The 17,669-nt window shown below is 47.4% G+C and overlaps 1 protein-coding gene across 1 annotated transcript; it reads right to left on the bottom strand.

Annotated features, from left to right (window-relative positions):
• Positions 1–250: 250 nt before the first annotated feature.
• NFAM1 (NFAT activating protein with ITAM motif 1) lies at positions 251–16,678 on the bottom strand. The gene is made up of 6 exons (XM_074869440.1): positions 16,519–16,678; positions 14,065–14,403; positions 12,059–12,168; positions 9,355–9,459; positions 4,697–4,783; positions 251–2,033 (listed from the first exon to the last, which is right to left on the bottom strand). The coding sequence occupies exons 1-6, from the start codon at positions 16,571–16,573 to the stop codon at positions 1,974–1,976; spliced, it is 756 nt and encodes a 251-aa protein (XP_074725541.1). The 5' UTR covers positions 16,574–16,678; the 3' UTR covers positions 251–1,973.
• Positions 16,679–17,669: the final 991 nt, after the last annotated feature.

The following is a 17,669-nucleotide window of genomic DNA, read 5'->3' as shown; positions in this document are numbered from 1 at the left end:
GTATTTTTAGCATTTATAAAATTTAAAAAGCAAACCACAAAAACTAAGCAGCATTATTTTGAAAGTTTTCACTTTTCATCTAATCCACCAGCTTCTGCTGAATATTTTATTGCCTTACTGCAACATGTTTATAATTCATCTCATCGTTTCTTCAAATTTGTTAAGGAAAGGAATTGTTATACCTATACAATCCTCTACAAATTCCTCTGTGAACACAAATGTTTTCTGGTCATATTAGTAAACACTAAAATTGTAGACTTCAAAAATATTTATTTATAATTGTCATAATCACTTAACAAATGGAAAATGGGTCTAATAAGCCATGCTGTCTGTTCATTGCTCTTTCTGAAATGAATTCCTCAACACTGGGAAGAGAAAAAGCATTTTCCTGTGGTTAAAGAAAGTCCAAATTGCATGTTTGAAATCTCTTCTAATAAAAAGAGCAAAGCAATAAGCGGATTATCTCTTTAAACATAGTATAGGAAGGCTGGAGGCCCCGGAGACATTTTCCATAGCCTCTATCTCTGATGCATAGCAACATTATCTTCAACTAGAGAGGGTCCTATGACCCTGGAGCTCAATTTTAATTTGATCTTCTTCTTTAAAGAGGTTTCTATGATTCCTCTCAAGTTATGCTGCATATTCTTATTTTGGGTTGGTTTTGTCTGGTTGTTATTTTGTTGTTGTTTTTTAATCTGAGATAAAACAGCCTCAGCTTTTTGATCCACTGGTTTGATCATGTTATATGGATATTTATTGTAACCTCTTCCCTATCAGAACTAGAATATGCATCAGCACAAATGGTAGGCAAGTTCCAGCTGACAGGAGAGAGAAGAGCTTGGATAGAAAATTCACCTCTAGGGCCTCCCTCCTCCCTCCAGTCGTTCTAAGTTTCAGAACTGGTTTACCTGGCCAAATAATGTATGAAGGTGGGGGTAAGGGAGCCTTATACCCTTGTTGGGAAATACTGGCTGGCTGAAACAAAGGCAAACCTATTGGTTTTGGTGTGGCAGAGGTACCATGCCTGCCCCCACAGAGGCTCCAAATCCCAAGCAATAACAATGCTCATTGTCAAGAAGAACAGGAAATCAGGGAGCTCGGCTTGAAATTCTCTGGGCTGGAACCTGGCCCTGGACCTGCTTGGTTTACGCAGCCCCAGCAAGGGAGTTTCCTCGGGTTCCCACCTCCTTGTTCCTCTTCCTTGTTCTGGAAAGGGCACTGCCACTGAGACATGTTGCCAGGCAGGGATATTTTCTGTTTTCCTTTTCTCCATCTTTATCTCTGTCTGTGCATCCAGTCCTCACCATATACTGCTGATATTGCTGAAAGGAAAGCATTTACTCGGAGGCACTGATTTGAGTCGACTGAGTATGGTCACAGCAGGCATCTGTGACTACTTGATGGGATTAGCAGATTATGAGAAAGCATGTTTCACTGTGGGGTTCCTGAGAAACGAAAAATGGGCAGGTGGATGCCTGGATCTCAGTTAAACTATGCATGAAGGCCTGATGGCCATGTCAGGAAAGCCGTAGGCACAGGATCAGATGGACTGCTGCAGGTCAGGATTGGAAAATCAAACCAGGAAGCAGGGAGGTCTCTGGATTGTCCTATCATTTACAGAGGATCGAGATTTACGTATTTCAGCCAGGCCAGGTGAGAGAAACCTGCACAGATCCCATCTGCACCATTGCTAAGATATGTGTGAGTGCTTGACAAAAGCAGCTTTTCTTTCACATCAAACAGCTTTGCAGCAAAATAGCTTTGCTGCATCAATGCAGACTGAGCCACGGTGGGATTTGAACAGATGCATTCTGTTGTTAATGAAGGGCAGTTTAGAAGGAGCCAGGCGTTCACAAGTCCCTCACGGTTGTGCCCTGAAGTCTCTGTGGATCTCTGCAGAGAACTGGGGATATAAGAGAGTAGTTCTGCTGTACAGAAAGATGTCTGGTCCACATAGGGTCATATTTTCCCTGTTAGATATTCTCATACAATGTATCGGAGGACTCTTCTAGAGTTGCTTGCTTCTTAGGTGTCTGCAGAATGATGAAAAGGAGAAAAAAGAAATGGAGAAAAATTATTCAAAATATGATGAATTAATTCTTAATAAGCAGCCACTGACGTTTGTTCTGTTAGAAATGGCTATAAGTGATCCGCTGAAATGGAAGCCACTCGGTGAGAAATGTTACTCTGCCAGAGACGAACGTGACTAATCCAGCCCAAGGGATAAAGATGCCTCCTTTACTTGTCACTCTTCCCCCAAAAAGCTGTCAGACAGGGAGGGGAGGGAAAATTGGACTTGGTAAAAAAATAAATCACTTTGGATTCTGTGAAGGAGGAATTCCCTGACCTCCTCAATCCTGTTTCTTCAACAGTTGAGTCTATTCCACACGACCGTTCCTTGTGTAGACAAGGCGCTGACAGACTGATATTTTAAGTGCTGTGTGGCACAGGCCTGCTGTAAGCAAGGTTACACAGCAAGTAGCTGAAATGCCACCGGGTGAATGAAGCCCTACCTACACTAACATTTTCTCTGTTGCCACCACCAAAGGCAAACATTTTACAAAAGTGCTGAGTGCAGGCACCTCCAAAGCATGCAGGATTAACCCCTTGCTACCCATGCTGGCTGACAGTCCGGTGCGACAGCATGCAAAAGCTCTTGTTTCAGGGGCTCTCTGCCCTGCTTCCCATCCCCCCTCTATGCACAGCATCCCGCAGCAAGGGCTGGCCTGGACTCTCCACAGCAGAGTCAGTCATCGTTCAGCGATCCGAGCTCCCGCTCACAGGCCAAACCCACTGGCCCACAAGTCTCGATCTTAGGGAAAACACCCTGTTACATTCTGGCACAACCAGCTGGAGGAAGAGTGTCCCAGGCAGACACAGCCCAGCACGGCTGAGAGGAAAGCTGATCAAGGTGCTTGCAACAGCAGTGGAAAGCACAGTCAAATTCTCCTGTGCAGAGATCATGGGGCGCTGCCACTCACACCTCCCTTCTGACAAGAACTATCTGCTTGGTGTGAGAGCTCATCCCATCCCCTCCCTTTACTTTTTTCTCCTTTGTTTCTCCCATGTCTGCTTCATCCTTTACCCACCCTGTCCAAGACTACCAGTGCCAGACCCACTCACACAGAGATGCTCCTTTGCTCTTGCTTTATTGCTTTGCTCCTGCTCTGTTTTACAGACCTGCTGTCCCCCAAAGCAGCAGTTGAGTGGTGTGGGCCACACACAAGCGATTCAGCACAGCCCAGACAGCTCCATGGTAGGAAAAAAACCCACACATACTGCATCTCATCATCCAGACTGAACCATTTCAAAGGGGACAACTGATAAAGGTATATACAGAAGAATAAATAGGACAGGGAAGAGGGATCAGGACCTACTGCCCTCACTATCCAACTAATTCAAAATGCAGCAAGAACAGAAAACCAGGGATGCTGTCTTTTCCAGTGCATACGATGCATTGAGGTATAAGACAGCCTATATAAACCAACCCATCCTTCCCCTCAATAATCAGATACCTGCCACTGCCTTTTCTACCACCAACTACTGTGGTGCCACAAAAGTAGCTGCAGGAGGCCAGCAGCCTTGGGACCAGACCACATGGCAAGTAGCTCTGACACAGAGGAGGCTATCTGATTTTAGACCACCTTTTCCTAAAAGGTGTGAGTTGTGAAAATGCCTCAGACACTGGAAAATACTGTCCTTCATGAAACAGAGGGATGGTGCCAACTGAAGCTGGTGCCATGCTCCACACTGCATAGACAACCTGGGGAACTCTCCCCAACAGATCAGTGGGAGGAAGCAGGAGACATTTTTCAGGAACATTTTCCAGTTTAGAAGAGTGGATATATTTTTTAAGCAGATAAGAGGTCTGGAGGGGAAAAGAACAACAAAGTTCTGAGGACAGGAAGGAAGTGTTCCCTGGGGTGCCTGATGCAAGTTATGTCCCTATGAAACAGCTGGTGCCTGCCAAAAGCAGGACAGAGGGCTGTGTGGGCCTCTGGTCTGCTTCATGTGACCCCCACAACTGATCTGCACCTGCATATTCTGAGTTCCAGCTACTTTCACTATGAGTGGATTTAATTCCTTGTCTCTAACTCGTAACTCCCAGCCCAGCAAGATATGAGCCCAAAATGTACCCACACTGCCTTTTCCTGAGCCCCAGAGCTGACAGAGACTGTATCAGCCCAGGGTTTGTTCAGACCATCTTAGCTTCTGCTACCATGAAATGGCTCTCAGGTGCATAATGCTGGTGAGAGCAAAGCTGCGTCCAGGGTCTGCCCCCAGCGCACAGATTCCTCTACCCCAGAGGATTTCCCAGCTGCCTAAATAATCTGGAAAGGGCAATGGTGGGGACCAGCATCTGGCCAACTCTCCATGAACATCCGTCCCGTTCAGAGGGAGCAGCGGCGCCAAACCCCTCAATGCCTTTCAGCGTGTGTCATACAGCAAAGCATCTGTATGAAACTGGGACTGTCAGAACTGGCAGAGCTGCAGGAGAAAGGGTTCTGCCGGAAGAGGGAAGATAGGCTACATGTGCAGCCCAGCTGGCGAGTGGATGCCACGTCCTGTTTTTCCCTTTCTGTGGGACCGAAGACACACTTACTGCCTGCTAGGGCCATGGCGACTCTGTGGGTTTTCTTTCCCCATGTGCCCAGTGCATAAGGGAACCCTCCAAGAACAGGGCCCCAGCCCTTACCTTCCCTGGAGAACTCTTTCTGCATGACGGGTTGTTTGTGTTGTTCTCCAGGATAGAATAGACTTCAACTTGCTGCAAATCCAGGCACTGGACAGGGAAGAAAGAGAGAGCAGGGGTCAAATAAATTACTTAGGCTTAAGACAACTAATTGCCAACTGACATTTTTTAGGAACCCCTGCCATCTTCAAAACTTTGAAGATCCTGACCTAAACTTGGGCAAAAAGAAAATCCTTTTCCCCTGAAATCTTTACAGTGCAGCTGCATCATCTTCCTTTTTCAGGCTCACAGAGACAGGCTTTGATGTTACTTACCCTGTGTAAGGCAGTGGAGGACAATGCCAATACCCCTGTCTTCTTCCACTCCAAATTGTCCCAGAATGCAGAATAAAGACCCCCTCTGCCACATGAAAGGATATTGTGCACCATGGGGACCACAGGTAACTAGCAGTGCTCTGCATTGCCCAAGACTGTTCAGGTGCCTGACACCCACAAGCTCTCGCTCATGGTTATTCTGGGTACACAAGGGTGAGAAGAGAGGTGAGACTGAGGTCCTGAAGCATAGGGGGTGTTAAAAATGGGAAACCCTACATCGGGCATGATTTCTATTTATTTTCTGGGATTTTTTCCAAGCCAGAACTCTCCTTTCTTCTTAGAGTGAGCAAAGAATAATATAAAAAATCAATACACTCCCAGGCCCTCAAATATTTCTGTGGTTCTACACAGCTACGCAGAAAAACACACACATGCCCTACATGTGTATGCACCCACTGGTCCCCCAGGTAACTGTGTCAAAGGAGATGCATGTCATTTTGAGTGATGTTCCAGATCTGCCTGAAGGATCAAACATAACAATCAGGAGGACTTTTCCATGTGTGTTTCAAGGATGACAGCAGGTTGCCAAGGTGGCTGTTTCTCTGGCAACAGGAAGATGGGAGGAGCTCCGGCCGCAAGAGGGGCAGATGGTATTAGTGGAAAGACTGCAAAGGGAGTGAGGCGCCCCGCAACACAGCGAGTAGGACGAGCAAAACATGGAGGCTTGATTCTGGGGCTGCCAGTCACCTGAACCCTCACCATTTCATCAGAGTTGCAAATGCTCAGCATCTTTCGGAATCATGGCCAGCAGGATGGTGGTTTGAAGGACCAGATGATAGAGGAGTAGCATTTGGGAGCAGGGCTTGGAACAAGCAGGCACTCAGACAGGAGGGGGCCACAGTGAACGGAGCACCACACGGCTCTCCCATTCCCACTCCTCCTCCGGGAACAGTCAAATTATTTCACCTGTCTGCTTCCCACTTCCAACAACCCGCTTGCCTACACAGACATTCCCAACTATTTGCATGTGCACATGCGCACACAGAAAATCCCATTTCCCCATGCTCATTTTCAATTCTCTTTGTGATGCTGGCAGTGAGGACTTCGTCCCACATGCTGTGCTCCCAGCAGCCTGGCTCCATGTCCTCTTGGGCAGGACAGGCAGCCTCTTTCACTGCTCTAGTCTGAAGCCACTCGCAAGCAAGAAATGTTTAACCTCCAAAAAAGATACCCTCCCTCCATAAGCCCTCTTCCCATGGAGGCTGTTGACAATGCTGGTCCTTTGCTGGCGAGTTGGAAAGCTGGTGTCTCCAACTGCCATTTGCAAATTAATTACTTTTACTTGGTCACTGACCACCTGCTACTGTCACAGTAGAGGCACACAGGCCTCTCTCCTTCCCGCTGGCAGACGCCTTCCTGTCCCTGAGCAGCCTCCTTCTCTCCCTCACACTGGGAAAAGCTCCTGTGCTCTGGAACCTGCCTGCGCCACGGGAGTTCTCTTTGCCACTCAAAAAAGCTTTTTTGAAGTGTAAAGTGAATGAAGCAAGTCCCTCAGATTGTTATTTCCAAGCTGCTCGTTAACCAGGCAGCTAAGCTGGAAAGCAGAGGAAAATACAGGTGTGGGTCTGGGCAGTGCAGTGAGGTAGAGCTGCTCTGGGGCTGCAGGAGGATAAAGAGGTCAAGGAACACCTGGCAGTGTAGTGGGAACAAAGTGGGTGCCCAGCTGCCCGCTTATTACCAGGGCTTTTTGATAGCTGCTGTTTTTCACACCATACCTGCTGTATGCAACACCCACCCTCACGAGGTAAACAGTTGCCCCTGGAAGAGCCAGTGGGAAAGGCATTTGCTCCTAGGAAAGTTCCACAGGATGGCTTTGCAGAAGATGTGCTAGGACCCTTCCCACGCCAGGGATGAGCCTTGCTGCAGTGTAGAGTAACACAGAGCATTTAATGAGCTGCACCAGCCAGTTCCAAGCTCTTACTTTGATGTCCAGTGCTGCCTCCTGTTGCTTCTGCTCCCAGCTCCAGGCCTGTAAGGACACTGCGGTTCCCTGATCTGATGTTCTTCCTGACTCTGACCTCTTGCTTTCCCCAACAGATAGCACATCTGGCACATGCTGGTCTCCTGTCCTGTCCCCTAATCTCTGACCTCCTTCTTTATCTCATCACTAGGAGTTACTTCTCACTTGTTCTTCCCTTAGCTTATCCCAATGCTGACCACGGATTTCTGCCCTCCCCATGAATTAAGCACTGTGTTCAACACCCGATTTAACACCAACGGGTTTTCACAACACACCTAATTTCAAACACAGTTTGCAGAGGCATGCAGAGTCCCAACAAAATTTAGCAGCAGGGCACCAGAGTCATCTTTCAAAGGAAATAAAGTTTGTTGACTTTCCACTCCCCTCACCTGTCCTGAGGGCCCATCCAAAACAGGGTCTCCATCCCAGGGCCCTTGCCCTCTCTCCCCCATTACACCTTGCAGGCCTGCTCTCGCCATGTGCCATGTCTGTGGCGGGAGTTGCTGCTTCATGCCTGAACGATGTCACCCCACAGCAGCTGCTCCACGATAAAGCAAGCTCCAGTAGGCGGGCTCATCCTCCCCAGCACACTGGAGATGGTCAGAGGCTGCTTGCAGCTCTGCCAAAGAGGGCTGAGCCACCTGCCCTGCACACCGGGCTGGCTAAGAGCCCCACACAGCTGGTATGTGGTTAACGGGCTTCAGGGGAAGGCCAGCTGGGCCAGGTCCATAGGGCTCCTGAAAGCACAGGGGCCCAGCCAGCTCCTGGGACTGCCTGTGCCTAAGGCTGGCTCTGCTGGCTTGCTACATTAGCCTTAGTGGGGCCTCCTGAACAGAACAACATGATGAAACATGTAATTAAGATGGAGCTAAGGATGCATGACGAGGCCGACTGAGCAAGAAATGGATTTGATTTTTTTTTTGTCTCCTTGCAGAAATCATCCACTTCAGCAGGAAACTACCCGTTCGGATTTTTATAAGCCCGAATTAAAAAGAAATTACTTGATACAAATGAAAAGGTTTATAACCTGCAGCCTCCTCTACTCAAAGCATTGCTTTTTGCCCAGAATAAACATATCACATACAATACATAGTGCTTTATTTTAAACCTCTACTCCAAAAATTAAAGGACCACAAAATGGTGTCCCCCTACCTGCAAAATGAGAATGAGAAGGGGCAGGCCCATTCTGTTGCTCATATCTGCCCCTATCAGGTCTCCTGCCTCCTTGGCAGAGCTTTGCTCCTCTCTGTAGTACATTCTCCAGAGCTTCATTTTGTTTAGTTTAAATGATTGATGCAGCGGAGTTTACAGGTTTTCCTTAGAGAGATTTTTCCAGCCCTGACAGACCTCGCAGTCAGAAAGGTTTCCTAATAATCAGGCAACATCCTTCTCTACCAACTCTCATTTTATTCCTCCTTGTTTGTCCCACAGATCACGGGGAAAAAAAAACTGCCTTCTCTTCTTAGTGGAGCAGCCCTCCCATGGGAGTAAAAGGAGCAAAAGGAATCCATTTTAAATGGAGCTGGATGGGTTGTAAATGGGATTAGGGGTCATGGTTACTTGAGGTAGCTGAGGTCTGGGCCTGACATTTCAGGAGAGCCACTCCAATCCTATTAACTACAACGCTGCAGCTACTGGGCTCAAGGAGTGGAAGCAGTCAGCATTCCCCAGTTTGGTGAATGGAAAAGGAGACCCTATGCAACGAAAAGGAAAATGCTCAAAAAAACAGACTCCCTTCACTTTCTTCCTGCCCTTTTCCCCTTGAGAGCTAGTGAGCCTGCTCAGGACTGCAGTGGTCTGTGACACTGACACTGGTGAAGGTGTCACAGCAGGAGCTCTAAACAGCTGGAGTTGTTGGGGGGAGCACTTTCTCTGCCCCTTTTCTGAGCCATCATTCTCCATCTGGAAAGGGCATGTTCTTGAGACACTACTGTACAAACTGGGGCTGTGATGCCCTCTTCCTTCCTGAATTCTGGAGACCCTTCTACCTCTACCACCACGAACCCTCTTTGGCCCCACACTTGCTGCTCTGTGCTGCCACACTGCTGGCAGAGGAAAGGGTGCTGCCCAGCAGGGCATGGTGCAAGGCTTTGGCACTGGGGAGGCCACAAGTGGGACCAGGATGGAAACACACAACATGCACAGTCCTGAGAGGAGCTAAGCAGGGCAGAGCACAGGAGCAAGATCACCAGTACCAGGCTGGTATGCAGGTAGTGCTTATGTTTCACATCATGATACTGGCATTGTCTCTACCATGGCAGGGCAGGGAAAGGCAGAGTTGTACCATGATGCAGACAGAAGGGATGGAGGGCGATTCTAGTACTCACGTCATAGACAGGAGGTGGTGGTGGGGGTGGTGGGCTGGCTGAAGGGGGCTGCGTTTCCACCTTCTGTCTCAGGATATTTACCTGGTTCCTTCCAGGACACAACACCTGCTCAGGACAAGACACCAAATGACACATTTGGAGAAAACACCAAAGATGAAGTGAACACCAATGTCATGTGAAAGCCAGCTGCTTGCACACCCCCCAAGTGCTTCCACATCAAAGAGTGCTGTCACTATCCGCACAACGTGGGCTGGTCCCTTTCCTCACTGCAGGGTAAAATGGGGGAGTCTGATGACTTACACTAGAGCAGTGGAAAGGAGAACTGGGCTCTGTGCATACATAGAAATCACTTCCACAACTGAAACTTAGCTGGATGGAGGGTGTAAGTATTTAACAGCACACAACAATGCTGTAGGACAGGGAATAAAGCAGGGCCCTGTTCAAAGTGTGCAGGGGAATTTCAGAGAGGCAAAATGTAGTGACTTTTGTCAGGATTTGGCCGGGAAGTTTTTGCTAATATGTAGAGTCTAGAGAAGAGCACCAGACAACCATTAATGATGACATATAGTCAGTGATACACTGACATGCAAGTCCAGCATGAAGGAAGAAGGTCTCTTCCTCAGAAATGTTTCTTGCATCAGATGAGTTCTCCTTGAACACATTCCATTCATGCACAGATAAGGGTTAGTCCTGCTCAGCAAGCAAGAGAGGAGGCAGAAAAGGCAGAAGGCTTTGCTAAGTATCTCTTCTAATTCGGAAAGAAGTGGGATGATTATATTCACATCACATGAAAACGATGAACTGCTTTCCAGTCCATTAGTAACTAAGGAGGATGCTAAATAGCTTCTCTTAAAGATAAACATTTTTAAACCAGCAGGTCTGAGCAAGCTGTGGTGAGAAATATGGGCTGTGTTCTGCAGGAGGGCAAATGTAATGATTGCACAATCTCTTTGGGCCCCAAGGAGAGCCCATAGGTCTGAGACTTGCTGGCCCACCTCAAAACCTCAGGATGCCAATCGGCAAGTCCTGACAGTGCCTCTCTCTTCATCCCCATGGAGACGCTGTCTAGGCAAGAAGAGATGGGGGCCTGTCTCCAGCCTAGTCACACTGCCACTTACACTCCCTTCTCCATCAGACTGCCTGCAAGGTAAATCTCACGAGATTAGCAGGTCTGCCAACTGCTGCCATTCTGTTTTCAACCTCATGATCTCCGACTGTGTGTGCTGAAGCCTGATGCTCCTTGAAGTCATAGGACTGTACCAGCAGCACAGCCTCCACATAAAAATGCACACAGAGAGTCTGCTGTCGTGGTGGCAAAAAGCAGCTTGAAAGAGTAAATATGGGGCATGCTCTACCTAGAAAACAACAATCCCCAAATTCCATTCTAAAAGACATCAGATTTTTTTAAGCCAGCCTTGAGATCTCTGGAAGAATGCAGAGGATACTGTCTGAATGCTTGAGGGTAGCAGTAGTAGGAGCAGTAGATTTTCCCCAAACAACAGGGATTCCAGTATCACGACTCCAGAGTTTTTTTCCACGGGGCCCCTGTCTCATCCAGATCTTTCAGCCCTACTTTTGGCTCATCTTCTCCTGCCCTCTACATACTTTCTTTCCTACTCCTGGTTTCCCCCTTGCCCTCAGGTACTCATCCCAGCTTCCAATTCCTCACCCACCTGGTCCCAACCTGTGCCACTAGTCTGCTTACCCAAGGGGCCCTGTCAGACCAGTCTTAACGCCCTCCTCCAAGCCCCAGTGCTTCCTTGCTCTGTATTCCAGTTCCAGTTTCCATCTCGAGGCTCCTTCTTCCAGCCTTACAGAATCACTGCTGTTGGAAGACGCCTCTGGAGATTGTCTAGTCCAATCCCCCTCTGCTCAAAGCAGAGTCAGCTAAAGTAGGTTGCTCCTCAGATCCTTGTCTCTCTCTTTTTTCCCAGTTAGTTGGGACTTCCACACAGGCTTCCTTAGGATCCTTGTCCTGACCTTCCCCTCTCACTTTGTCTCTTAACGTTTTCTCTGCCAAACATATGCCCAAGGTTCTGGTCCCCATCCCCTCCAAACTGCAGATTGTTTTCTTCTATGGTGCCTGAGTCATGGCTCAGGAATACAGTTGCACAGCCTCATTGCAATCGGGTTGTGCCCTTGAATCGGAGTAACCCCCATCTTGAAAGAGGATTAGAAACAAGGAAAGCCCTGCCCTCCTCCTGCCACCGGGGCCGCAACAGATTTGCTTGGGTGCACAGCACATTACCCATCTGACTGGCATTGTGTGGGAAGGAAGCCTCACGGGGGCTCCTTTAGGCAACTGATCTGCTAAATTGACAAGAGCCACAACTGAGCATGCACAAACTGCAGTTTTCCAAAAACCCATCACAAGGTTACATCTCCTTGACTATTCTCAGGGCCAGCACACTGCTAGTGTGACATCTTGCCCTGTGTCAGATCCTTGCTCTAAAGCAGAGCATGCCGGAGTCAAAATGATTACCAGAATTTCTTTAATGGACAAATCAATGACTTGTTTTGTCTTTCTTGTAATCTTTTTTTCTCAGAAAGACTGAACTTAAAAAAAGAAAATAAACCTGAGGCAGACAACCAGCATGGAAAATTTCAGCATGGGGACTTCCAATCCAGCCAAGTTAGAAGCAAATGAAATAAATTCCTAGAATAGGTCATGTCAGGCATTGCTTTTTATTTGGTTTTAACTTGCCTTTCTTTTCCACAGAAGCAGAGCTGTTGCAGTGATGCTCAATGCAGCAAGAAGAGTGGTAAGGGTAATAAGGATTTCCCACCCATAAGAGGTCTCCATGTACCCTGTACCTGTAAGAAAGAAAATTCACAGTGTGAACGGAAGTTACAATCCTGCTGCATTTTTAACCCTGGAAAGAGCCTTGAGAGAATGAAATACAGAAGCTGTGCAGAATACAGTGGCACAGAGGCACACCCCCTTCAAAACTTAGTCTGACTGAATAGAGAGCAGGGTGCAGCTGAAGAATCATGCAAAAGAGACATGATATAAGCAGCTACACTTCATGTAGGTTAGAGAGAGGTGACATAACTATGAGAGCCAAGAAAAGTGGTAGGTAGAGGCTGGCAAAGGTCTTTAGTGGTAGGGGCAGAAAGATCTGCTCGAGGGTAGGGAGGCTCTGCAGAGAGACCTGGACAGGCTGGAGCAATGGGCTAAGGCCAACTGGAGGAGTTTCAATAAGGCCAAATGCCGGGTGCTGCACTTGGGTCACAACAACCCCCAGCAGCGCTACAGGCTTGGGGAGGAGTGGCTGGAGAGCTGCCAGTCAGAGAGGGACCTGGGGGTGTTGATTGACAGCCGGCTGAACATGAGCCAGCAGTGTGCCCAGGTGGCCAAGGCAGCCAATGGCATCCTGGCTTGTATCAGAAATAGCATGGCCAGCAGGGACAGGGAAGTGATCTTACCCCTGTACTCGGCACTGGTGAGACCACACCTCGACTACTGTGTTCAGTACAAAAAGGACATTGAATTACTCGAGCGTGTCCAGAGAAGGGCAACGAAGCTGGTGCAGGGTCTGGAGCACATGTCATACGAGGAGCGGCTGAGGGAACTGGGGTTGTTTAGTCTGGAGAAGAGGAGGCTGAGGGGAGACCTCACCGCCCTCTACAGCTACCTGAAAGGAGGTTGCAGAGAGCTGGGGATGAGTCTCTTTAACCAAGTAACAAGCGATAGGACAAGAGGGAATGGCCTCAAGTTGCACCAGGGAAGGTTTAGACTGGATATTACGAAGTATTTCTTTACAGAAGGGGTTGTTAGGCATTGGAATGGGCTGCCCAGGGAGGTGGTGGAGTCCCCATCCCTGGAGGTGTTCAGGAGGTGGGTTGACATAGCACTGAGGGATATGGTGTAGTTGGGGTCTGTCAGTGCTAGGTTAATGGTTGGACTAGATGATCTTCAAGGTCCTTTCCAACCTAGATGATTCTGTGATTCTGTGAAAGTACACAGGCCACACAAACTAGCAGGGTGGGTACTGTAGGCATCCTCTGACCAGTGCAGCAAAGCTACTTCATCACAGCTCTTTGCATTTACACTTTCTAAGAAGTTTTTCATATCCAGTATTCAGTAATGCAAATCCAGCCAGTCAGCTGCATGCAAGTCCTTATCACTTTTCTATAACATTCCTCTTATCTTGGCATGAAGCTCTCCCTTGCTTTCCAGTCTGCACATTAATGGAACAGCCGAGCCCTTGTACCACATGGAAAAGGGGGAGGGATTACCGTGAGCCCTAACCTGTTCAGGAGCCCCTAATGGTGAGGGCCTAACCTCTGTGTCTGATTACAACAAGCACCCTAACCACTGACCTTGTGTTCATCAGTCTCTGTCACACTGCTAATGGCCAAATGGCACTGTCTCCCGAACACTGACACCTAAAAGCACCCTCTGACGCAGTGCCCAGGCTCCCGGGTTACACCCTGACTTTAAGCCTGTTGTTCCCAGGAGGCTGCAGCAGGGCAGATAAAAATTACTGCATCTTCATGTCCCCATCTGTGCATTGGGAACAGTAGCACAGGTCAGCTGTGTAAAGTGCATTCAACTCTGATGGCATTAAGTATTAGGCATAAAGTATTATTCCCACCTGACTCCATGGCGTGTTTGGGTAGAGGAAAAGAAGAGCAAAGATCATCCTTTCATAGCCAGATCCAGCAGATTTTTAGCCACCTGCCCAGCCTTTCTGGTTGTTCACTTACCTCTAGCAAGGACAAACACTCCCTTTCCCATTTTCTGGATGTCATTCCATTTGACCTCGCAGTAGTATGTGCCAGTATAAGAGGTGTTTTCAAGTGGTATGATACTGTGGTCGTAAGATACGGTAGCAGTCTTATTCTCACTTCCAGAAGGGATGTCTACGTTTTCTGACCTACTGTAGATGGGTGTTCTCTGGCCCAGTGAATTAATCCAGTAATAGAAGATTGAAAATTTAGTGTATTTCGGCATGTAAGGGAAGATGACTTTACAGGGGATGGATACTCCTTCCTTGAGCAGCGCAACCTGGATTGGAGGTTTCTGCTGTACATCAACATTTCCCCCTGTAAGGGTAATAATTGTTAGCAGTCACCTAATAGCGCTTTAAGTCAGGAGAGGACTGCTGCCCCAAAGACAGAATCACACAGTGAAAATAACCATATGTCAGTAAGCACACCCGTAGCACACACTGTTGGCCCTTGTCAGAAACTGAGTGATTCAGAGCATGTGCCCTGTGTGATCTGCCACATCTCTTAGGTAATTGCTGTGTGATTTGCGCTAGCCTGTTGCATTCACAGGCTTCCCCTTTTCCCTTGTGAGCCCTCTGTACAACGCCAGCACGCAGAAAGACAGGAAATGAAGCAGGAAGTGAACTGATTTTGCAGTGGTGTGAGACTCTATTTACAGTGGATGAATAGAAAGCAAGTTTCCAAGACAAACACTAGCTGGACATCTCCTGAAACTCCCGAGTTGCAACCTCTGCTTGGGCATCTATGTGTGACCGTGTGATGAATCTGTGCCTGTGAAGGTGCTGTAAGCAAGCAGGTGTTATCAGCGGGACTGTGTATTTCTGAAGCATGAGTGAGGAAGGAAATTGCATATTCTGTACAGGGGCCAGCACCATGGCCATGAACAATAAGACACAGCTTAATCACTCCAAACTTTTGCTGCTGTAAATGGGCAGCAAAGTACAGGACTTGATGCTAGATATGGGAACTATCTGCAGAAGCTGCGGATCTTAAGTATCTATATGTGACAGTATCTTAGGCAGAAAGATGGGAGATCATGCCCTTCATGTGCTTCCTCCTTACACAGACGGGGCTGTTGAAAGTGATCTATCACTGCAATTCAGTAGACAATGATGTCGGGAGTTACAAGAGACGATGAATAAGCACAGATGGGGAACACACCATAGTTCGCTCCCTGTTTTGTTCAGTAAAAAATAAAAACTGCTAAGAGTGAGCTAGTAAGGAGCCTGCGGTACAGGACCTCTTTGGCTTTTCAGCCAAATCTGGATATAATATCAGGCACTCTCTGAATCTATTTGTTTGGCAGCTGACATAACACCACATATAAAGCAACTTGAGAGGAGGCCTGTGCGAACCATTGTTGTCTTTAAAAAAGGGAACTGGAAACTTACACACAAGTCTTACAAAATGAAGGATTCTTTCAGAGACATGAAAATAGAAGGGGGGGAAAAAAATGTAGAGAGCAAAAGTAGGGGATGGGCAGGCTTTTCCATTCATGCTTTTGATGAGAATCCCTGGGGTTCTGCATCTATGAACAGGCTCATAACAAGGCATTAAAGCTGTCCCAGAGCACAGCCAGGCTTGCTTTCCTGTCATCGTGCACTAACGCTGCATCACAACAGCAGCATCACCTCTGCACAGCAGGACTCAGCATCAGAAAAGGCAACTCAGACTTAGCGCTGCTGAATGCTGAGCATTGAGGAAGTGTTGTGGGGGGCAATAATGAAGGGCGGGCACAGCCACTGTCCAGAAAGGACTGTTGGGAAGTAACTTCTGTTAAGTAAAATCCTCTACAGATGACATAGCTAGGGACAATAGCCTGAGCTTAGTAAGGAAAGGCTTAGGTAATGTCACTGGAAAAAGATTCTTAGCTGTAAAAGCAACCAAGATACAGTAGAGTCCTAAGGGACATGCTCATTTATTGTGAGCGCACAGTCCTGTGTACACTAGATACAACATTGTGGAAAGAGGGTAACAGAAAATCCTACAGACACTGTGGGAGTGATAACCCAGCGGTCTCTTCAGGGCCTTATTTTCTAAAATCATTCATCATTCATCATCCTTCTCCTCATCTCTAACCAGCAGAACACACATGAATATAGTTTCTATACAAGACATGGCTAAGCACTGCTGTAACAAACCAGAGGAGAGATCCATCTTCTTACAGTATCCCAGGAGCCATTAGCTTGAGAAGAACATGCCAGGGAAAAAGCCAAACCATTTTATTTAGGTTATCTAACCCTTCTCCCATGTTCCTCCTTTCTTGAGGATTCTCTCTCTCATCTTTGAAATGTTTAAAAGACAGAAATAGCAGCAGCGTGCAAATTCCTAGAGGGGATCTCTGGAAATTAGCAAAAGATAGCAGCTGGAAATGCTCTAATACGAACAAACGTGAGAGTAAACAAAAGGAATTAAAAAACATTTTTTTACCTTCACACTGAAGCAACCAAAGAAACAGGAAGATGATTTTTAGATTAAAGGCCATGATGGGGGTCAAAGGCTTTAAGAAAGCAACCAGGCATGAAGATCCAAAAGGCAAAAGAGATGGAGGTTTGTCAGGTATTTCCACCCTCTGGGCAGCTGGTTGATCCCCTCCTGTTTGCAAAGGGACGGGTGGGATGGACGCACACTGCTTTTGGCAGTGTTCCTGGCTGATGCAGGCTCTTCTGCTTTTTGGTCAGACTCCTCCCCGCACTGGGGTTCATTTCTCTGCACTGTTACAATGGTGTTACACCTACCAGAGGATGCCCAAAGATTAGACCATAAGCTCTTTAACACATAGAACTTTGTCTCCCGATGACTGTAAAATATCACATGCATTTAAAGCAAACTTTGTCACCTTCCACAGTGACCGAAGCCCCATGTTGGAATATGGGAAAAAATGTGCTTTGACTGATGCCGATCGAGGCCATTTGAGGTGAATGTGGTCAAATTCAGGGAAGGATTCAACTGACTCTGAAGCGATGGACAAGCTTAAAAGTGGCACAGTGGGATTTTTACCAAGGATTTGTTTACACAGTTGTTTTGGAACAGCTATTCCTGATTATCTCACTGTGTGGACCATCCAGGTTTTGGACTAAGGGCACCTGACTTCAAATTATCTTAATCAGGTCCTTTGTTCACATGGGGAGGCTAATGAGCCGTGCCACAGGGTGTGGGTTCAGGGCAGAGTAGCACCATCAAATTCCTTCTGTATGTGAACACTCAAGTGTGGGATCACCTGTTTTGCCTTCAACACAGAAAACAAGTACCCACATCAGCAGTCAGTACAGCAGAAGTGCTCCACTGTACTCCTGACTGAACAAAACTTCCCTCCACAGCCAGCTCCTCCACTAGGTCACTTCGGAGGAAGCCACTTGTACTCCAGAAGTGAAAACAACCAGACAGTGAACTCATCCCTAACAGTTGGGATGTTTCAGATCCACACGATGCTGGCTCTGAATCAGCTTTGCAGTGCAGGCAAGCCTTAAGAAATCTATTGTAGGGAAGTCTAAGGAGAGTCCTTTTGAAGAAGAAAGCCCTCTTAATGTGGGAGGTTCTTGCCGCCTATACTCATAAAGAGTCTTTGATTTTGACGAAAG

This window comes from Strix uralensis, chromosome 5 (genome assembly GCF_047716275.1).
Source record: "Strix uralensis isolate ZFMK-TIS-50842 chromosome 5, bStrUra1, whole genome shotgun sequence".
NCBI classification, from domain to species: Eukaryota; Metazoa; Chordata; class Aves; order Strigiformes; family Strigidae; genus Strix; species Strix uralensis.
The sequence above is the reverse complement of the archived record's forward strand: the minus strand, read 5'-3'. Positions and strand labels throughout refer to the sequence as shown.

What these genes read in the sequence shown, in the direction of transcription:
- NFAM1 (XM_074869440.1), bottom strand. Translation starts at nt 16,573, where the DNA reads ATGGCCTTTAATCTAAAAATCATCTTCCTGTTTCTTTGGTTGCTTCAG. An exon ending in TTGGTTGCTTCAGTGTGAAG is followed by an intron (nt 14,404 to 16,518) that starts GTAAAAAAATGT and finishes TTACCCTTACAG; the next exon opens with GGGGAAATGTTGATGTACAG. An exon ending in CACCACCTCCTGTCTATGAC is followed by an intron (nt 4,784 to 9,354) that starts GTGAGTACTAGA and finishes TTCCCTGTCCAG; the next exon opens with TGCCTGGATTTGCAGCAAGT.